The 23,041-nt window shown below is 39.7% G+C and overlaps 1 protein-coding gene across 6 annotated transcripts; it reads right to left on the reverse strand.

Annotated features, from left to right (window-relative positions):
* Window positions 1-814: 814 nt before the first annotated feature.
* Window positions 815-20,070, reverse strand: ZNF558 (zinc finger protein 558). 6 transcript variants are annotated; one of them, XM_032628888.1, is made up of 11 exons: window positions 19,834-20,070; window positions 18,933-19,020; window positions 13,279-13,474; window positions 12,806-12,886; window positions 12,036-12,161; window positions 11,391-11,479; window positions 10,678-10,764; window positions 10,340-10,466; window positions 4,700-4,795; window positions 3,917-3,999; window positions 815-3,409 (listed from the first exon to the last, which is right to left on the reverse strand). In XM_032628888.1, exons 5-11 carry the CDS (start codon window positions 12,064-12,066, stop codon window positions 2,627-2,629), a joined length of 1,296 nt encoding a protein of 431 aa, XP_032484779.1. In that variant the 5' UTR covers window positions 12,067-12,161; window positions 12,806-12,886; window positions 13,279-13,474; window positions 18,933-19,020; window positions 19,834-20,070; the 3' UTR covers window positions 815-2,626. The 6 variants fall into 6 exon arrangements, with proteins under 6 accessions (XP_032484779.1, XP_032484778.1, XP_032484776.1 ...); XM_032628887.1 differs by lacking the exon at window positions 12,806-12,886; XM_032628885.1 differs by lacking the exons at window positions 12,806-12,886; window positions 13,279-13,474.
* Window positions 20,071-23,041: the final 2,971 nt, after the last annotated feature.

Consider the following 23,041-nt stretch of genomic DNA (forward strand, 5'->3'; position numbering starts at 1 on the left):
TTCCGATTCTACATAAAATAGCAGGATCCCAATCCCCTTTAACTATCTTACACTGCTTTAGTTTTCTACATCACACTTATAACAACATACTTTCTTGATTTTTCTGTAGGGAAAACCATTAGGATGTATTTTAATGGCAAAACTTGAGTTTCATTCATTGCTATAGACACCAGTGTCTCAAACAGTGCTTGGCATATAGAATACACTCAATAAATAGGCTATTGTTTAAGAGCACAGACTGTCTGGATTCAAATATGGGCTCTACCATTTACTAGCCAGTGAACTTAGGCAAGTAATTTAAGTGTACCAATACAGTTTTCTCATCTGCAAAATGGGATATTAACAGTCCACCTTTCTTAAGCTTATACTGAGTACTAAGTTAATATCCATAAGGCATTTAGAAGAGTGCGTGGTCTTTGCAAAGAGCTATATAAATGTTCAACCATTTATTATTATATTTATTATTATTTTTTGCGGTATGCAGGCCTCTCACTGTTGTGGCCTCTCCCGTTGCGGAGCACAGGCTCCGGACGTGCAGGCTCAGTGGTCATGGCTCATGGGCCCAGCCACTCCACGGCATGTGGGATCCTCCCGGACCGGGGCACGAACCTGTGTCCCCTGCATTGGCAGGTGGACTCTTAACCACTGCGCCACCAGGAAAGCCCCAAACCATTTATTATTGTGTTGAAATACGTTGCTATGAAAAAATACAGCCCCTACATAAAAAAGAACAATTCACAAAACAATACCTAACCATTTATGTACGTATTTACATCAAAATACATAAAGAAAAAATGACAATTACCAAGAAGAATTTGTCAATCCGTAACAACGGTGGAAGACTTTAATTCACATCTATCACTAAATAAGCTTGAAAGAAAAATAAAAACCAACCTGAATGTACATACTATATCTGAATATCATAAAGTCCACTTACTTGATAAAAATGTCATTAAATTAGAAAAAGGTATGTAGCAAATATAGTCTAATTTCTACTAGGATAAACTAAATCACTCAGGAGATAATCAGAAATACCTTTATGAATATGCAATGTGTTAATATTTTTAGAGTAAATGATGATAAACATATTACATATAAAACTATGGAACATAATTTAAGGTTTATCTTAGGGTATAGCTATAGATATAAATGTTTATACTTAAGCAAAGACTGAAAATTAAAGAGCTAGTTGCCCCACCCTAAGGATGAGACACTGATAAAGGTAATCCCATGCTCATAATATTTACACTTTTCATTCCCAGTTTAAAGTATTCTGTGGCCACTCAGAGAAGAGCTGAGGCAATCTCACGTTGACTATCTTCTAGGGTTCCCCACCTGCGTGACTTCTCAGAAGTCAACAGACAGGACTCACCGAAAGATTTCCCAAAATTAATCCACAGGTTTTGCATCCAGGAATTTCATAGCTTTCCTAACATAAGAGGTATCATTAAAGGCATTCCCTCATTCTTTATACTCACAAATTTCTCTGCAACAACTTTTCAGTTTAAGGAATGTGGGAAAATGGAAGGCTTTCCAATACTGATGCCATTCAATGGGACATTCTCTCCAGAATAAATCATCATATCTCTTAAAAGTTGAGAGAACACTGAAGGCTTTCCCATAGTACTTGCACTCGGAATCTCTTCATCTTCTGTTCAGTAACGTAAACTCTTGTGCTATAGGGTTTTCCACATTCCTTATATGCGTGAGTGTTCCTCTGTAGTGATTCCTCATGTGTGTTCTAAGGGATGAGTGTCCCTGAAGACTTCTACATTCTGACGATATTCATAGGACTTTCCCCTTAGTGTGAATTGTCACATGACTCCCTAGATATCACCACTGTATTCCTCAGATTTATCCACAATACTTAATCTTTTGTGCACATTAGGGTGAATTTGAGCTGAAAGCTTATCACAAAGACTGGACTCATGAGGTTTCTTTCACGGGTGAATTAACATGAGTTATTAAATATTATTTCATACTGAACAGACTGAAAGAATGAGGGTCTCCTGAAGGCCTTACATCAGTGATTTCATGGAAAACTGCTCAGATGGTTCCCAACAATCTGTTTCCTGGTATTCATACTGAGTATGGTCTCTTCCCACACTGTATCAGGATTGGTCTGTGTGACCGTTAAAATACGGAAGAAGTGATGATATGTCCTTCTGAGACTAGGTCATAGAAGACACTGTGGTTTCTGCATTAGCTCTTCTTTAAATCAAATGCTTTGGGAGGAACCTGCTTTTACGTCATAAAGACACATAGCCCTGTGGAGAGTCCTACATGGTGAGAAAATGAAGGTTCCCTGCCAACAACCAGCACTAACTTGCCAGGCATGTGACTGAGCTATTCTCGAAGTGGACTCCTCAGCCAGCAGTAAAGTAGATGACAGTAGCTCCTGCTGACATCTTGACTACAACCTCATGAGAGTTCCTGAGCTAGAACTACATAGCTAAGCTGGCTCTGAATTCCTGACCTATAGATAATAAATGTTTGCTGTTTAAAACTATGATGTTTTGAAGGGAAATTTGTTATGCAGCAACAGATAACTCATACATCTAAGCGTGAGTTATCACAAGTTGTCTGAGAGATAAGAAATCAGTGAATGCTTTCCCAGTTATTGTAGTCATATCCACCTATTATGGATTCTCTTGTGCACAGAAAGGTAAGAGTTAGTGGTGAAAGATTTCCCACAATGATTACATTCATAGGGTTTTTCTCCAGTGTGAGTTCTTACATGTTTCTTAACAGCTGAGAGATTATTAAAGGCTTTCCCACAGTTACTGCATTCATAGGGTTTCTCACCGGTATGAATTCTCTTGTGCACAGTAAGAGAAAAGCTACTGCTAAAGGATTTTCCACACTGATTACACTCATAGGGTTTTTCTCCAGTATGAGTTCTCATATGCTGTGTGAGATATGAGCTCTTCCTAAAGGTTTTCCCACAATCACTGCACTCATAAGGTTTCTCTCCTGTATGAATACTGTTGTGCCCAGTGAGGGAGGACCTTGTGCTGAAGGCCTTGCCACACTGATTACATTCATGGTGATTCTCCCTCGTATGAATTCTCTTGTGGCTTTTGAGGTTACAACTAGTGCGGAAGACATGAAAACACTGGTTACATTCGTAGGGTTTTTCTCCAGTGTGGATTCTCACATGCAGTCTGAGGGAGGAAGGATCATTGAAGGCTTTCCCACAGTCATTGCATCCATAGGGCTTCTCCCCATTATGTATTCTCTTATGAATAGTGAGGTAGGATCTACTGCTGAAGGATTTGCCACACTGATTACAGTCATAGGGTTTTTCTCCAGTATGAATTCTTTTGTGCTGAGTAAGGTTAGATTTTGTGCTGAAGACTTTAAAACACTGATTACATTCATTGAGTTTCACTCCCAGATGACTTCTCTCCTGTTAAGAGATGAATGAAAACTATAATTTATACTATTTTTTAATATTCAATGCTGTTATACAAATTCTCTCTCCCAGGAATTCTGTTACATTATTATAATTGATGTTTTGGTTACCTATTTTAAATGCCTATCAAACTGGGCTTCTGCCCAGTTTGAGCTCTTAGAAGTTAAAAAAAGAGAGACAGACACATTGCCACAAGTCCTTATCATATTCACAGAGCATTTTCTGATAAACTTAAGACCACTTTATATTTCGACAGTCAATATTTTAATCACATTTAAGGAAATATTTACTTGTGGAAACTCTCACTAAAGAAACAAGTCTGGAGTTAATTTATAGTTTTCTCCAAATTCACAACTGATTTACAGTATCTCTTCTGAGACACCATTATCTCATATGTAAATAACATTTCCCTTTAATGACTCTCCTGTTTATTCTGTGGCTTTTCTAACTTATGGAATTCTCCTACTGTGAAAAAACAGCAATCAACCATGTTAGTCTTACCACTTTTACACCATTAGAATGTTCTTTTCTAAAAACATGCTTCTTAGGAGTTAACCATTTTGCTTTAAGTACCGTCTCCAAATCTGAAACAAATTGAAAAGAAATTTAAGCTGACGGAGAAAAGAAACACAAAAGTACACACGAGTATAGACAGACTGAGGGATTAGGGTTTTTGAGCAAGTTTGCAATGAAAGGGATATGAGTATTCAAATTACAGGTATTAAAAAAGGATTCTAGGGGCTTCCGTGGTGGCGCAGTGGTTGAGAGTCCGCCTGCCAATGCAAGGGTCATGGGTTCGTGCCCCGGTCTGGGAAGATCCCACATGCCATGGAGCGGCTGGGCCCGTGAGCCATGGCCGCTTAGCCTGTGCATCCGGAGCCTGTGCTTTGCAACGGGAGAGGCCGCAACAGTGAAAAAAAGGATTCTAAAAGGATTAGGACTGATCAGAGATTTACAAAGGGAGGAATTATCAGGAAGGTAAAGTAGGAAGGAGTTGGACAAAGAGCTCATATGAGACTTAAATTTAAAAAGGAAAAGAGACGTCTTTATTTTTTCCCCGAGTCCAAAGTAAAGTATGAGATGTTGAACAGAAAGTTAAAGAGGAAAGAAAGAAGGTGCATGAGGAAGCTCATAACAAATGTTCATGGCCATCTCTGTCAGAAAAAAAGGACATTTTATAAAGTTCCCTGATTGCCATTTCCAAATGTAATACTCCCATGCCCTGAATCACTGGCTAGAGCTATTCCTCAAAAAGACTATTTCTCATATCTTCCTAGTGCTCACCTGGACAGGTGCCTGGAAGAATTCCTCTTTCCTCTGTCATCACCTTGTCTTCTTGCTCCAACTGGGAGATCAGACTGGGTTTATCAACATGATACCCTATTTGCGGAAAAAAGCCGTGTTATAGGGGGGCTGTGCAAGTGACAAGCAACTGCATGAAACTGAAGCCAAGAATTCTGAAGACGGGCAAGTGTGGCTTTGGGAGCAATGAAATAATTACATCTAAATTCTAATGAATATAGTAACTCTCAGGAAACAAAAATACAAGCAACTCATTCAATATCCAGGTGACAGGGCACACATAGGCCCAAAGTCCATGCCCAAGTTTTTTTGAAAATTTATTTATTTTGGAGCAGAGAAAGGTTTATTGCAAGGCCATGCAAGGAGACGAGGTGGCTCATGCCCTAAAAAGCCTCGAGCTCCCCGAAGGGTTTTGGCAAATCATTTTTAAAAGTCAGGTGGCGGTGGGGGGGGGGGGGGCAGGGGAGTTGCAAGGTACATGATCAGATCGTGTACAATTCTGATTGGCTGATGATGAGGGAACAGGGTGGTGTCACAAGGGTTAACTTTATCAGTCCTTAGGCTCCAGGAGGCCTGGGGCTATGTGCTCATGGTCATCAAGTAGTTAATATCTTCCATTTGGTGGTGGTGGTGTGTGTATGGGAATCATGCCCAAGTTTAAATACACACTTCAAAAGCTATAAAGCTTTTACATATGGAGAATATAAAGTCAGGGTAAGGAAATATTCAGTTCATAGGGAAGGAATTAAACAGAAAGCTCTATGAGCATGGGGACCATGTCTGTCTCCATCACTGTATTCCTACACCCCAGTAACGGACCGAGAAACAGACACATGCTTGACGTCTTGTGAGAAATGATGACAATGAAAATCATGGAATATGGAACTTCAGAAGTCCCCCTCTCTATGAAAACAGTGAATAAACTGGCAAAAACTGTCAGAACAACTTTATCACAACTCTGAAAACTTATCAAAAGTCTACAGCAACCAGGAAAATGCTTAATCAAAGACAAAAAACAGCTGACATTTTAACTGACCCTTGCCTCATCCTCTACTCCTTGCTTTGGCTGTGACATTGAAGACAACTCCTAGTACTAGAGGGAGTAGGATGGACCTTATTCTCAACAAGCTATGGTTGTTTGTTTTGACCTTTCTGGTGGCTCCCTGAAGGACTGGCTCAAAGGGCTTGCCTTTACTTATCTAACCCCAAACTCTCCGAAGGCTGAGCTGGTTACCCAGTGGGCATGTGCTGAAGACATTAAAAGGCAATATATTAGCCACTACTGCCTGAGGCAAGTGGAAACAGCAAAGGAAAGCAAAAGGCAAACCAAGAAGCCTGGAGGAAAAGTATAGAATAAAATGCTTTGGGGAATTTTTGAAAAGCTTTCTGAAAAGCTCCCTCATATTCCTTTGCATCTAGAAAGCCATGTGCATACCCAGGCTTGGGCACATGCTCAGAAAAGACATGAGAGGGCACTAAGTCCTCACCTTTGGCAGACCTTCAGGCTCTGCACAAACAGGAAGTGAAAACTAAGGCGGAGTTATAAACTGCTTGATTTTGAAGGTATGCCCCTGTATAGAGAGACTAGGAGTTTTTTATTTTTTGTTCCAAGTGTTCAAGGAAATCTGATAAATCACTAGCTAACCATTAAGATAACAGAACAGAGTCTTCAGTGGCCACATACAGCAAATACTGACATTACAAAAATGAGTTCAGAAATATCACTAAACATACATACCACAGCAACAACAACAAACTCTAGGGATGGGGGAAAATGTGATTCCAGAATTACTATGTTGTAATATTCCAAATGTCTAGTTTTCAACAACAAAAAATTATAAGGCAGGCCAATACGCAAAAGTATGGCCCATTACAGGGAAAAAACCGCCCAAATTTAGTAGAAACTATCCTTCAGGAAGTCTAAACATTGGACTTGCTAGACCAATAATTTAAATCAACTGTTTTAAATATGCTTAAGGATCTAAAGGAAACCATAAGGACAAATTCTGACCAAACAGAAAACATCTTAAAGAGACAGAAATTATAAAAAGAAACCAAACAGAAATTATGGAATTGAAAAGTACAATAACTATAATGAAAAATTCAGAAGAGTGGTTCAACAACAGATTTGAGCAAGAAGAAAGAATCAGTAGCCATGAAGATAGGACAACTTATATTACTCAGTTTGAAAAACAGAAAGAAAAAAAGAATAAACAAAATATGACCAGCACCTAAAAGACCCACGGGATACCACTAAACATACCAACATACACATAATAGGAGTCCCTTAAATGAAGAACGGGCAGAAAGAATATTTAAAGAAATGATGGCTGAAAACTTCCCCAAATTTGATGAAAGGCATAAATGTACACAACCAAGAAGCTTAACAAACCCAAAACAGGATAAATTCAAAGAGTCAGAATCCATCCTGAAACACATAATCAAACTCTGGAAAGACAAAGACAGAGTATCCTGAAAGCAGCAAGAGAGAGGAGATTCATCATGTGCACAGGATCATCAGTGAGAGTAACAGATAATTTTGAATCAGAAACCACAGAGGCAACAGGCATTGGGATAATATACTCAAGCTGCTTAAAAACAAAAAACAAAAAACAGTGAACCAAAAATTCTGTCCTTCGAAAATAAAGAAATGAAGACATTTCTATAAACAAAATCTGAGTGTTTGTCACTAACACATCTATCCTACAAGAAATGCTAATAGGAGACTTCCAAGCTGAAATGAATGGGCAATGAATACTGACTCAAATCCACACAAAGATATAAAGAACACCAATAAAGGAAAATAAATAGGTAAATATAAAAGTCAAAAACAATTGTTTATTTTTGGTTTGTAACTCATGTATGTTTGGCTATGACTCCTCTTTTTTTCTAATATGATTTAAAAGAGAAATGTCTGAACTAAAAATTATAAATCCATGTTAATGAAACAATGTATAAAGTTATAATTTGTAAAAAACAAACAAACAAAAAACAGCATAAGGAGGGGGCACAGCTATACAGGAGCTAATTTTTTGTATACTGTTGAAATAAGTTGATATGAAATCAAAATAGATTGCTTAAAATTAAAATGATAATTGCAATCCCTCAGGCAACCACTAAGAAAATAACTAAAAAATATAAACAGAAATGAGAAGGGAATCAAAATGGTCCACTAGAAAATACCTAACACAAAAGTAAACAATAATGGAGGAACTGAGGAATAAAAATGATATAAAGCATGTAGGAAACAAACAGCAAAATGACACAACTAAGTCCTTCTTTATAAGTAATTCCATTAAATGTAAACAGAATAATCTGTCCAATTAAAAGGCAGATTTTGGCAGAATGGATAGAAAATAATCAATTATACGCTATCTATAAGAGACTCACTTTCTATCTAAAGACACTAACAGGTTGAAAGTCAACAAGTGGAAAAAGGTATTCCATATAAACCACAGCTAAAAAAGAGAGAATGTGACTATACTAATATCAGGCAAAACAGACTTTAAGACAAAAATTCTTACAAGACACAACAAAATATATGATGATTAAAAGATCAATTAATCAAGAAGATATAATAATTACATATACGTACCTAACAACAAAGGCTTAAAATATACAAATTCAAAACTGACAGAATTGAAGGGAGAAATAGAGTTCTACGATAATAGTTGCAGACTTCAATGCCCACTTTTAATAATGGGTAGAACAACTAGTTAAAAGACCAACAAGGAAACAGAGGACTTAAACAATCCTATAAACTTACTAAACCTAACAGACATAAAACACTTCACCCAACAACAGAACACACGTTCATCTCAAGTGCATGGAAAACATGCTCCAGAATAGAGCACATGTTAGTCCACAAAACAAGTCTAAATAAATTTAAAAACAATAAAATCATACAAAGTATCTACTCTGACCACAACAGAAGCAAATTAAAAATAAGCAACAGAGGATATGTATTGAAAAATTTAATATTGTTATGACAATAATAACCAAAATCATCTACAGATTCAATGAAATCGCTATCAAATTTCTAACAGCTTTTTTTACATAAATGGAAACGTGATCCTAAAATTCATATGGAATTGCAAGGCATCCTGAATAAACAAAGCAGTCCTGAGAAAGAACCAAATAGGAGGAATCACACTTATTGACATCAAAGCAATGGTAATGTGGTACTGGCACAATGCTAAACACAGATTAATGGAAAATAATTGAGAGTACATAAACTCGCATTTTATGGTCAAATAATTTTTGACAATTGTGCCAAAACAATTCAATGGGGGCAAGAATAGTCTTTGCTACAAAGATGCTGGGACAACTGGATTAATACATGCAAAAGAATGAAGCTGACAATTTCTCCTAAGCCATATAAAAATTAACTCAAAATAGATAAAAGATTTCATTGAAAAGGTAAAACTATAAAATTTTTGGAGGAAAACATAGAGCTAAATTTTCAGGACCTTGGTGGCAATAACTAGGTATGATACCAAATGCATAAGAAATAAAAGGAAAAAGTACATAAATTGGACTTCGTCAAAATTAAAACTTGTGTATCAAAGGATACTATCAAGAAAATGAAAAGATACCATACAATGGAAGAAATCATTTGCAAATAGGATCTAGTATTCAGAATATAATAAACCTCTAAAACCCCAAAACAAAAAAGATAACCCAATTAACAAATTGGCAAAGAACTTGAATAGACATTTCTCCAAAAACGATATACAAACAGCCAACAATTACATGAAAAAAATGTTCAGTGTCATTAGTAATTAGGGAAATGCAAATCAAAACAACAGTGAGATACCACTTCATACCCAGGAGGATGGCTATATTCAAAAAAGCAAATGTTGGGGAAGATATGGAGAAACTGGAACGCTCATATATCGGTGCAGCTGCTGTAAAAAACAGGTTGGCAGTTCCTCAAGAAGCTAAACATAGTAATCTATAACCCAGAATTCCACTCCTAGATACGTAGTGGAGAGAATTGAAAATAGGTGTTTGAACAAAGACTTGTACACAAATATTCAAAGCAGCATTATTTACAATAGGCAGTCAGTGGAAACCACCCAAATGTTTATCAACCAAATGAACGGATAAACAAAATGTGGTATACCCATAAAAGAGCATGTTATTCAGTCATAAAAAGGAATAAAGAAACTATACATGCTACAACATAGCTAAACCTTTAAACATTAAGTTGCTTGAAAGAAATGAGACATAAGGATCACACATTTTATGATTCCATTGATATGAACTGCTCTGAATAGGCAAATCCACAGAGCTAGAAAGCAAATTAGTGGCTGCCAGTAGTGGGGAATGGGGAAGGTAACAGGTACTGGCCACTTAATGGGTACAGGTTTTAGGGGTGATGCACAACACTGTGAATTTATCAAAAGCCACTGTACAACTGATTCACTTTGCTATACAGCAGAAACTAACACACCATTGTAAAGCAATTATACCTCAATAAAGATGAAAAAAAAGCCACTGAACTGCATACTTTAAAATGATTAAAATGGTGAATTTTATGTTATGTGAATGATACCTCAATTTTAAAAAAGTCTTGTTACCTGAGTCATTAAATAAATGCAGGAATGATGTCAGGCTTACCAAGTGAAGCCAGGTTCCTGCAGTTCTCCAGCATCACATCTCTGTACAGTGTTCGCTGAGAAGGGTCCAGCAGTGCCCACTCTTCCTGGGTGAACTCCACAGCCACATCCTCAAAAGTCACCAAGTCCTAAACCACCACAAACATCATGGCTTAGCCAAGGACCAACCCCACCAATGTGGACAGGAAAAGAGCCAAGGATGAGAGAGGAGTAGGAACAGGGAATCCAAAGCAGAAGCTGTATGGGCAGGGTTCTGATCTCTGCTCTCAAATGCTCCTAGGGTCAGCCCTGAACTCTCTTCTCCTGTCTATTCATGCCCACCCCCAATGTTAAATGTACCTCTAACACACAGGTGATTTTCTTTCCCAGTGAGACTGTGACATCCTGCAATCGAATTCCCCTCAATCTCAAAGGATGAGCATAGGCCTAGGACATTGCAGAAATCAGAGAAGTACTTGGTAAATGGATGAATGATGCCCTAATGGCCATCACCAATTGCCTGAGTTTAGGACACAGTCATGTCTTTCCTTAGCTTCCCCTTAAAACTCTCAGCAAAGGGGGAGGAGAGTAGGGAGGGAAGGATTGGGAGTTTGGGATTAGCAGAGGTAAACTATTACATATAGGATGGATAAACAGCAAGGTCCTACTGTATAGTACAGGGAACTATATTCAATATCATGTGATAAACCATAATGGAAAAGAATGTGAAAAAGAATACACACACACACACACACACACACATTCTGTCACTTTGCTACACAGAAGAAATTAACATGACATTGAAAATCAACTATACTTCAATAAAATTAAAAAAACAACAACAAAAAACAAAAAAAAACCTCTCAGCAGAACATGGTGTAGACAGTGACCCTGGAGGAAGCTCTACATTGCAGTAAATGCTGACATATGCTAACACTGTTTGGGTTGCCCCAAACCCTCCATCAGATGCCTGAAGACCTGATTTGGCTCTGATGCTGCAGGTCACTGAAGGATAACAAGTCCAACTTCTGGTCAAAGGAATAATGATTTGGAAACAGGAATATCTGACTCACCTGTAACCAGTCTGTCAGGAAGCCATTAGCCAACCCTTCCTCCTCTGTGCATCCTTTCTGGTGAGAGGCTGGGTACGGGGAAGACTGAGCTGGAGAAGAAGAAATGTCCCAAGAATCCAGGATTGCCCCCTGTTCTCACACTCACAAATCTGGAGGCTCCCCCACCTACTTGTGATTGACTGTATCCCCAACAGACACAAATGACTATTCCCACACACAGCACATACCGACACCCAAACACCCACACCCAGCTTCCACAGGAAAACGGAACAGAGCACTGTCTCACCCAGGGCCAGAAAATAGGGCCAAGCGCCCTTCCACGCTGGAGGAAAAGACTACTATTTCCATTTTGCAGATGAAGAAACTGAAGTCCCAAAGGACACCACTGTTATTTTCTTTTTTAAGTTTATAGAAAAAATTAGAAGTATAAATCAAAAGCTCCCACACATTCGCCACACAGGTGACATCTCCAGAGACACTCAAATCAGCTAAGTCGCAAATCCCAAGAACCACAGTCAGGCACCAATGACCTCCAGGTTCATGGGGTAACACACCCACCTCAACTTCTCAGTCCCTTCCCTCTACCTGCTCTGTGGTGCAGGGGCCTTTAACACCTGGGCTCTGAGGGCTGACCCCCAAACTCACCACAAGAGGGGGACAGAACCATGGTCGCCATCCTGTGATTCAGACAGTAAGTTTTCCTGAACAACAGGGAGCAGAAGAACGAGGATGCTCCTCCTCTTTTCCCCACAGTGCACTCAGGACAGGGCTCTGGAATAAACGGGAAAGCACAAAGTCTTCACAACCAACTTCCCTCTCCAGGGTACTGAGGACAAATCTTTAGCCTGTCCACCATTTCCTCCTTCAAAATGCATCTGCCTCTGCCCACAATGGTGGCTACTTCTCCATCCACCTTAAAACCTCAGCTTCACTGAGTCTCAGGGCACATTCTTCCCATCCACGTGGTTGTCACAAACACATTCCCAGCTACAATCCCTCATTCACTGGAGACTCTGGCCCCTGACTCCCAATATTCTTTCAACCTCCCATCCTACCGCACTCGAGTGACATCAGAGCCCAGGAGGGTGGCCCTCACAGTACTATGAGTCTGTCCTCATTCCACCTTGGCCACACACTTCCCCAGGCACCACCCTAGACTTTGTTATCACCGGACATGATTCTACACCTACAACAATAGTTCAGAAATTTCTCTCTCTGAAGCCAATCTCCCAAACTTCGACCTTGATCATTCATGTTTTTCTTTCACTACATGTGTTCTTCTCCCACGCAAAGGGCTCAGTCCACACACTCTCTCACCCTCCTGCTAGAGCCACCTCCTCTCCTCATTTTTTACTTTCCCAGATTGGGTCTCACCGTCCTTCATTTCAACAAATTTCCTCACCCCTACATCCTACCTTCACTCTGGCCCAGCAGAACTCCAACCAGGCATGGTTCCAATCATCTGCCTGCTCATGGCAACATCTGGGCAGACCAACCTGCACAAGAGTGGTCATGTTGCCACCTCTAGAAAAGCATGGTCAGCAACGTGAAAAGAGCCCTCAACACCGCAGGGCAATTCTATATAAGTCAGTGTAACTTCCTACTCGTGAACCCTTCTCTTATCTCTTTAAATCTCACACAGCCTCACCTTTTCCCTCTATGGTTATCAGCTTCCCGAATAGCTTGAATGATCCAAGCTTCCTGGTATTCACAGCCACACTGAATCAGGGCTGACCTGTGTGACCAATAGAAACTTGTGGCGATGACTTCTGAGGATAGATCCCTACAAGGCACTGTAGCTTCTGCTTAGTCTTCTGAACTGCTTGCTCTAAGGGAAGGCAACTGCCATATTTCAAAGACACTCAAGCAGCCCTGTGGAGAGACCTACTTGGAAAGGAACTGTCCCCTCCAACAGTCAGCACTGATGTGCCAGAATGTGAGGGAACCTCCTTGGAAGTGAACCCTTCGGCACCAGCCAAGCCTTCAGATGAATGCAGTTCCAGCTGATAACCTCCTGCAGCCTCATGAAAGTCCCAAGCCAGAACCTTCCCGCTAAGCTGCTCCTGAATTCCGAACGACAAAAACTGTGAGAGATGGCAAATGATTATTGTTTTAGTCACTAAGGTTAGGGATGCTCTGTCATGCAGCAATACATAACAAATACACCCTCACTTTCAGCAGATGGTCCTGCACCTTACTTCTCAAAGTCATCTCCATGAGAAGGAATCTACCCTTCGTATCTTGCCACCAAAACTATATTCTGCACCATGGTTTCCTCCCTCTCTCGTTATAAACCAGGACCTGCCTTCTCTATAACACTGGGCTCTGCAGTTCTGTTCTGTGTTCCACTCCATCTGCCTTTTTAGGAGCTGGACACCATCGATTCTCTCTCCTTTACCCTTCCCTTCAAGCTCTCCCACTCTACTGGACTCCCTCACACCATTTAAACTCAATGAAGTGTTTTTGGTAGTGAGACACATTTATCCTAAGGGCATAGTTTTCTTTCTAGTTACCACCCAGTCTATCTCCCTCATCATTTTTTTTTTTTTTTACTCTCTGTCTCATTTCCTCATGTCCCACCCACTCTGAGACACAGTTTAATTTGGTTTCCACCACTACCAATTCAATCAGTAGAATCATCATTGATCTTATTCACAGGACGAAGATGTAGATTGCAACTACACTGATACCATTTCTTATCTGTCAGATCAACAAAGACACAGGGGACCACATCTTTCATTGGCAAGGCTGTAGAAAAAAGCACTCTCATACACTGTTGGGGTAGAACTCCTGTGGAAGGAAATTTGTTATCCTCAAGCAAAATGCAAAAACATTGATCATTTCCCTGTCAATCACACTACAAGGAATCTATTTGAAAGATACACAAATACTAAAAGACAAGAGCAAGGTTACTCGCTGTAGCATTATTTATAATATCAAAGGATTGGAAACAACACAAATTGCTATATATAGGAAATTGGTTCAGTAAACTACGGAATATCCTCATAAGAAGCATGAAGCCAAAAAAAGAAAGATACGATCTCTAGGTATTGATGGAGAGTTTTATCTCCAATAAATTTAAATGAAAAACAAAAACAACAACAACAAAATCAAGGTACAAAGCAACAGAAATGGTATGTTTCCTTTCTATAAGGGAATGCCTCCTCTCCCTGGAGTTACAGAATACAACGTAACTCCATAAAACCAGCTTCTCAAGGTCACTATCTGTGTCCTTCCTGCATCCAAAAGATAAAAGCAATAAAGTGTGTGCAGGGAGGGGAACACTGGACACTACAGTTGAGTGTCCAGGTGAAAAATTGTTGCAGAGAGTCTTTGACTCCTGGGCCTGTGGGGTAGACAGATTAATGCTTCTGCCCCAAAGATGTCCATGGTCTACTCCTCAGAATCTGTGAATATGTGACCTTACATGGCAAAAGGGACTTTGCAGATGTTAGTAAGGTTAGGATCTGGCGATGGAAAAAATTATTCTGGAATATACATATTGACCCAATGAAATCACAAGGGTTCTTCTTTATAAGAGGGAGGCAGGAAGGTCAGGGTTAGAGGAGATGTGAGGATGGAAGCAGAGGTCAGAGAAAAAGAGAGAGAGATTTAAAGATGTTCTCACTGGCTTTAAAGATGGAGGAAGGAGCCACAAGCCAAGGAATACAGGTGGTCTCTACTAGATGGAAAAGGAATGCAGCCCTGCCAACCCATTTAGGATTTCTGACCTCCAGAGCAAGAAAATAAATGTGTGTTACTGTAAACCACTAAGTTTATGGTAGTTTGTTACAGCAGCCATAGGAAACTTGAACAGCTTCTCATACCAAATCTTCCCTGAGGTCTTAGTGTGAGTATAGCAGACCCAGATAATTGCTGAAGATCTTCTCTACTCTCTTCAGGTAGAAGAAGTCTACATTCTTCCCACCAGAAACCCAATTTGCCTTTAGGAATAGTTATAGTCATGAGCTGAGGAGTGACAGGAGGGGTGGGATCCAGACACCCCCAAAGCCCCAAGAGGAAAGCAGGCTGGGAAGGTGCCCAGGACACTCTCAGGTCCTGAGTACCCTCTCCAGGTCTTTTGGCAGCTGAAGTCTCCTATTAGGGGAGGAGGGGTCTTTGTTCAGTTTACAGATTCAGTGACTCCTGCACCTGGAGTCAGTGTTGAGAGAGGGTCAGAGGATGGGCCACTCTATACCAGTGTTGCTCAACAGAACTTTCAGGTATGATGGAAATGTTCTATACTTCTGCTCTGTCCAACATGGCAGTTCATATTTTCTATTTCTCTGATGAAACAGAAAATCTAAACAGACTGATCACTAGCAAGGAGACTGAATCAGTATTCAAAAACCTCCCAACAAACAGAAGTCCAGGACCAAGCAGCTTCACAGATAAATTTTACCAAACATTCCAAGAAGAACTAATACCAATCCTTCTCAAACTCTTGCCAAAAACAGAAGAGGGGGTAGTTCTTCCAAACACAGTTTACAAGGAAAGTATTACCCTGATACTGAAAACCAGACAAGGATGCCACAAAAAAAGAAAATTACAGGTCAACATCCCTGATGAATACAGATGCAAAAACCCTCAACAAAATATTAACAAACCAAATTCAACAATAAATTAAATCATACACCATGGTGTAATCATACACCATGACCAAGTGGGATTTATTCCAGGGATACAAGGATGGTTCAAATCAAATGTGATACACCACATAAACAAAAAATAAAGAAAAAATATGATCATCTCAATAGATGCAGAAAAAGTATTTGACAAAAATTCAACATCCATTTATGATAAAAATTCTCCACAAAGCAGGTATAGAGGAAACACACCTGAACATAATAAAGGCCATATATGATAAGCCCACAGTTAACAACATACACAATGCTGAAAAGCTGAAAGCTTTTCCTCTAAGATCAGGAACAAGACAAGGATGCCCACACTCTTGCCACTTTTATTCAACTTAGTATTGCAAGTCTTCACCAGAGCAATTAGGCAAGAAAAAGAAATGAAAGGCGTCTAAATTGGAAAGAAAAAAGTAAAACTTTTTCACTATTTGCAGATGGCATGATTTTACATATGGAAAACCCTAAAGGTTTCATTAAAAAACTGTTAGAACTAATAAACGAATTCAGTAAAGCTGGAGGGTACAAAATCAATACACAAAAATCTGTTATTTCTTTGCACTAATAATGATCTATCAGAAAAATATATTAAGAAAATAATCCATTCACAATTGCATCAAAAAGAATAAAATACCTAGGAATTTAACCAAGGGTGTGAAAGACCTATATATTGAAAACTACAAGACATGAATGAAAGAAACTGAAGAAGATACAAATAAATGGAAAGATATTCTGTGCTCATGGATTGAGAATGAATGTTGTTAAAATGTCCATTCTACCGAAAGCAGTATGTAATCCCTATCAAAATTCCAATGGTATTTCTCACAAAAATAGAGAAATTTTGTATGGAACCACAAAAACAATCCTGAGGAAGAAAAAAGCTAGAGGCATCACATGCCCTGATTTATACTATATAACAAAGCTACAGTAATTAAAACAGTATGGTATTAGCACATAGCTCAATGGAACAAAATAGAGAACCCAGAAATAAACCCACTCATATATGGCCAATTAATTTATGACAAAAGAGCCAAGAATATACAATGAGAAAAGGGCAGTCTCTTCAAAGAATGCTGTTGGGAAAACTGGGGAGCCAAATGCAAATGAGTGAACCTGGACCACTATCTCACACCATAAACAAAAATTAACTCAAAATGGATTAAAGACTTGAACATAAAAACTGAAACCATAAAACTCCTAGAGGAAAACATAAGTGGTAAGCTCCTTGACATAGGTCTTGGTGATGATTTTTTGAATCTGACATCAAAAGCAATAAAAGCAAAAATAAGCAAGTGAGAATACATAAAACTAAAAAACTTCTGCACAGCAAAGGAAACCATCAACAAAATGAGAAGATAACCTACTGAATGGGAGAAAACAATTGCAAATCACATATCTGATAAGAGGTTAATGACCAAAATATACAAAGAACTCATATAACTCAATAGCAAAACAACAATCAGATTTAAAAAATGGGCAAAAGACATTTTTCCACAGATGACATACAGATGACCAACAGGTACATGAAAAGATGCTCAACATCATTAATCATCAGGGAAATGCAAATCAAAACTGCAATGAGGGGCTTCCCTGGTGGCGCAGTGGTTGAGAGTCCGCCTGCCGATGCAGGGGACACGGGTTCGTGCCCCGGTCCGGGAAGATCCCACATGCCGCGGAGCGGCTGGGTCCGTGAGCCATGGCCGCTGAGCCTGCGCATCCGGAGCCTGTGCTGCGCAACGGGAGAGGCCACAACAGTGAGAGGCCCGCGTACCGCAAAAAAAAAAAAAAAACTGCAATGAGATATCACCTCACTCCTGTTAGAATGACTACTATGAAAAAGACAAGAAATAAGTGTTGGTGAGGATGTGGTGAAAAGAGGACCATTGTGCACTATGAGAAATATAAACCAGTGCAAACACTCAGGAAAACAGTATGGAGGTTTCTCAAAATTTTTAAAAAGACCTACTATATGATCCAGCAATTCTACTTCCGGGTATTTATCAGAAGAAAACAAAAATACTATTCAAAAAGATCTCTCTCTCTCTCTCTCTCTCTCTCTCTCAGTCCTGAATAAAAGAGCATGGTTGGCCACCATAAATTGTGCACCTGAAGAATATCTATTGCATGACAAGCAAACGTTCCCCTTAAGAATGTCACAGGAAAGACAGAATGAAAAAGGCGTACGCACACATACAATTGATAAAACCCAACAGTATAAAATTACTCAAAATGGTTCTCTGCAATATGAATTACCAGACTGTTATTTCATAAAAGTTTAGAGAAACAAAGTTAATTCTTATAGAAGCCAAGTTGTAGAGTACAATCTTTGGAAACTATTGCCCTACCCTTCAATCTGCAAGTTGTTGCTTAGTACTCCTCCAAGTGATTTTAAATATCATGAAGAAAAAATAAAACAAACAAAAAACAAAACAAGAAACAAAACCAAACAGAAAACACTTGCAAACAGAAAATACATCTGGTTGCTGGTCAATTCAATTTTAAATTTGTTGCCAATATAAAGAAGTTCAAATTATTTTTCCCCCATGTACCCCTATATTTTGAATCTTTGTGGAAGATGTATAGGGTTTTAGAAGTCAAACTGAACTGGGCCTGAGGAATGTTGTTGAATAATCTTGATATACACATAAAAAATTTATATATTTATACTTATATATAAAATCCTAAAATTTTTAGTATTATGGAATGCAAGTAAATCTATATTTCTGTTACTTATTTACAGTTACTTACATGCTTGCTTAATGTGTATTTATTTGCACATAACTGTATTTACTTATTTACACTCACTCTTAGTGACTCCTTGTGTTTACGCCTGAGCACAGGGAAGGCCTAGTAGCAGTTCTGCCAGCTGAGGCTGCTGGCACTATTGTTACAAGTTCCACACGGTACTCACCTGGTCACGCAGAAATCCACGGGTCAGTGAGGACAGGTGAAACTTGAGGCTGGTTTCAACTTAAACTTGAACTCCAGAGATAACTTGTCTGTAGGAAAAAAAAGAAGGGTACAAAGATTTCTTTTGAGGCCTTTTATAGGGCATAATACAGCTGCTGGATGCAAAGGCCACACCACTCACTTTTCCTTTTTGTATTTACTGTACTGATTGAACGTGTAATTGTTGGCTATGACTGGATTTTCCTGATTCCTATCCAGCCACCTGCTCTCCAAGTGGGAGAAGGCGGCTTCATGCGGTGTGCATTCATTCGCCTTGCTGAACTCTTCTGGCTGGATAGTGATTTTTTTGTGACTCCAGATGCTTTTAATACGGCTTGTCACTCAAGGGCGCTAAAAGTGACTCAGCTAACCTTTAAATTCATTCAGGGCTTTGAAGGCTGTAAGACCCTAGAGCAGGGTTTCCAAACCTCGGCAGTACTGATAATGCTTTGTCACGGGTGCTGTTCAGTGCGTTGTAGGATGTCCAGCAGCACCCGTGGCCTCCACACACTAGATGCCAGTAGCAGCCCCTCCCATTTGTAACAACCAAAACAATGCCTCCACACGTGACTAAAAGTCCCCTAGGGAGCAAAGTAACACCGAGGAAAGGTGATGGGGAGAGGGGAAACTCTGAAGAGGGGACGGCGGCGCCCAGAGCTAGGAGGAAACGGAGGCTTTGGGCCAACCAGCGGAATGAGCCTGACGCCCCAGGGGTCGAAACGCTGCTCGCGAGAAAGGGAGAGGAACGCCGGAGCCTGTGACGGGGGTGCCCCAGACCCATGCCCCTCCCTAGACTCCTACAGGAGCCCCGGGACTGCCCGCCGCTCACAGAGTCCTGACCCTCGCACTAAGGCCGAACGTACCACGTGAACCCAGTCCCCCACGGAGAAAACTTTACACACAGCGCAGCGAGCCACCCCGCGTCTCCTTCCTCAGCACCATCCGGCGCTTCCGCTTCCGGTCTCGAGCAGTAGCCAGGGGCTTCAGTTTCCGGTGCCTAGCACCGCGGATAGCGGGGCATTGCAGGGCTCTGGGTTAAGGCGGCTGGCCGGGCGGCGGCCTCGCACCCAAGCCTCCGACGAGGTGTTTTCGTTTGCTTAGTGAGTGCAAGGCTGGGCCGTGGGCTGGGTCAGCGCCAGCGACTGAGACCCACTCTTGGGGCGGGGCTGTGGGCTGGTACCAGCTTGTGGGCGGAACCAAACCCAGAGGGCAGGGTTGTGGGCGGACACCCCTTTCTTGACGGGACTGAGGGCGGGGCTGTGGCTGGGTACCGGATCTGGAGGGCGGTGCTAGAGTCTCAGCCTGAAGGTGGGCAGAGACTAGGCCCAGGGGCGGGGATAAGGGGGGGGTGGGGCTTGGGTAGGCGGGCAGGAGAGTGGGAGAAAATCAGCTCCAGGGACGTGGATGAAGACGGGGCTTTCCGTGGATTCCCCAGGCTGTACAGGTAGACGGATGCTAAACAAACAACTTTTCTTCAAGCCTTTCCCCATGTTCAGTGCGGAGCCTCACACAGCCCAATTAAACGATATGCTCATGTTCAGGATGTTTTTTTCTTGTTTTTACTGATGTTCTTAAATTTTTTTAAAAAATTGGATCATATATTCACCTTTCTCTTTAACTTGCTGTCACAAGCCAGTAGATAGGGATCTAACGCTATTTTTTTTAAATGGTTTTTTGTGGGGGAGGGGGCTAGGTCATAGATACACATATAGGACATCTTCAAACAGTGGTAGTCAGTAAAATATTCTCACTCCCATACCGTCTCCCGGTCCTTTCTCCCAAAGATAAACATCATTTTCTCCTCTGTCCTTCCAGATACAGTGTGTATATGTATGTATGTGTGTGTGTACGTACAGGCCCAAGAGGGATGCCCCCCAGCAGGAAATGAAGCTGGTAAATTGTCTCATTCATTTGGATCTACTGAAAAGAGATTTAAATTTATGCTGGAGAGGATGAACCAGTGATGAATCGATAGAAATAAAACAAAGAAACAAGGAATTTTACCATTTAAAAAATCCAAAGAAAAAAGTGAGAAAGAGAATGTATTTATAAAATCTGGGTCAAAAATAAAATAAAATAAAATAAAATCTGGATCAGACTCATATGGCATAAAATGGTAAGCATCTATGTAATAAAACAATAGACACTGACTTTCGATTTATCCTAATTTATTATATAATTATATTGGGGGAGAGGAATTATGTTTTAAAATAGCAAGAGAACTACATGCTAATTTTTTCAGAGAAGAAGGTAATTAGAAAAAATCAAAAGCTGAAAAATGAAAAAGCTGTATAAGGAGCTAATTTAGAAATACAGAATTACAACCAGAAAAATAAGTTGTTTGTGGGAGTCAGAATAAAGACTGGGGGATGTAGCTTTTCATAAGGCTTAAAATATTATTTGAGATATATGTGTATAGACACACATACACACACACACACAGAAACCTGAAGTTTTATTCCAAAGGGATCGTCAAACTCTAGGAAGAATTTATTTATTTTTTTTTTTTTGAAACTTATCTGGTCTTTTTTTTTTTTTTTTTTTAATTTATTTATTCATTTATTTATTTTTGGCTGTGTTGGGTCTTCGTTTCTGTGCGAGGGCTTTCTCTAGTTGTGGCAAGCGGGGGCCACTCTTCATCGCGGTGCGCGGGCCTCTCACTGTCGCGGCCTCTCTTGCTGCGGAGCACAGGCTCCAGACGCGCAGAGCTCAGTATTTGTAGCTCACGGGCCCAGCTGCTCCGTGGCACGTGGGATCTTCCCAGACCAGGGCTTGAACCCGTGTCCCCTGCATTGGCAGGCAGACTCTCAACCACTGCGCCACCAGGGAAGCCCCTAGGAAGAATTTATTTTTAAAAAAAAGGTTCACTTTGCAAAAATAGATTTTAAGAACCGCAGACTTCAAGCATTAAAAAAAAAAAAAAAAAGCTATAATCACCCTGGTGGAAAAAGGAATAGGCATTACATTCCACAATACATGACAAGCATTTTATGTACATTACTCCTATTTTCATGGAAACCCATAAGGAAATGCTATTATCTATCTCCATTTTACAGATGAAGAAATCAATGGAAGCGTATTGTTAAAATGTTCATATTTCATTGAAATTTTCAACAGATATCATTTTATTTCAAAATCATTTATTGAACTTTATTTTCATTAATAAAATATCTCATTCTAGCAAATAATAAAACAGTAAGTAGAAAACAGTTTAATAAGACTACAAAAAAAAAAAAAAAAAAAAAAAAAAAAATAAGACTACAGTTTTCTTTTGATATAGTTAAGTATATCAATGTACAGGACATGATGTATGAAAAAACACAGAGATTGATGTGTATGTAGTAAAATTAGTGATTACCTTTTCCCAATTCCTCCTACATTCTGTGAAGGAAACAGGAATCTTTTCACATTCACTTTTTGACATGTAATTGAGAAATTTCTATCCTCACTTTTTTATCCCTTTATTATTTGTAGAACTTTTCAAACCCCACCCTTTATTCTATGAATCTTAATCGTGCAGTGACTATTAGAGAAACAGATTCCACTGAGGGTCCTGATAATAAGCACAAGGAAACCATACTTTTTTTTCTCTTTCAGGCATTCCTGGAGGTGTCTATAGAAGGTGAGGGTTCCAGGGAAGAAGAGAGGTACTGGATGAATAAATGTTAAATTGTCTTCACTTTTTGTCATAATGTAGTGAATAATTTATTCAGTGTTACACAAACTAGAGCTGTGCCTAGTCTCCACCTACACTGTGCTACCTTCTACTATATAGAAAAATGATATTTATCAGTCCATGACCTCAACCTGGTCAAGGTCTCATTGCATAAAAATAAAAATGTAATGGTCAGTCAGGCATCCAGGATAAAGTACTAATGGTATTCAATTAATTTGAAATATACCAACCTCATAATAGATGGTAGAAAGGATATCAACCTTTATTAATATCTTACCATGTGCATATATTATCTGCTTATTCCTAGAGTGCTTTAAGTTCTATGATTAAAAATGATTAAGAATTATACTGCATTGAGATTAAAAAAATACTGTCCCACAAGGTTAAAAATTTAG

The sequence above is a fragment of the Phocoena sinus genome, chromosome 3 (assembly GCF_008692025.1).
Source record: "Phocoena sinus isolate mPhoSin1 chromosome 3, mPhoSin1.pri, whole genome shotgun sequence".
In the NCBI taxonomy this organism is placed as follows: Eukaryota; Metazoa; Chordata; class Mammalia; order Artiodactyla; family Phocoenidae; genus Phocoena; species Phocoena sinus.

Bases quoted from the DNA above. Each gene is read 5' to 3' on its own strand.
- ZNF558 (XM_032628885.1), bottom strand. From the start codon at position 12,066: ATGGCGACCATGGTTCTGTCCCCCTCTTGTG. The intron at 11,480-12,035 runs GTGAGTTTGGGG...CTTCTTCTCCAG, and splicing joins GGTTCTGTCCCCCTCTTGTG to CTCAGTCTTCCCCGTACCCA. The intron at 10,765-11,390 runs GTGAGTCAGATA...GCAATGTCCTAG, and splicing joins TCCTGACAGACTGGTTACAG to GCCTATGCTCATCCTTTGAG.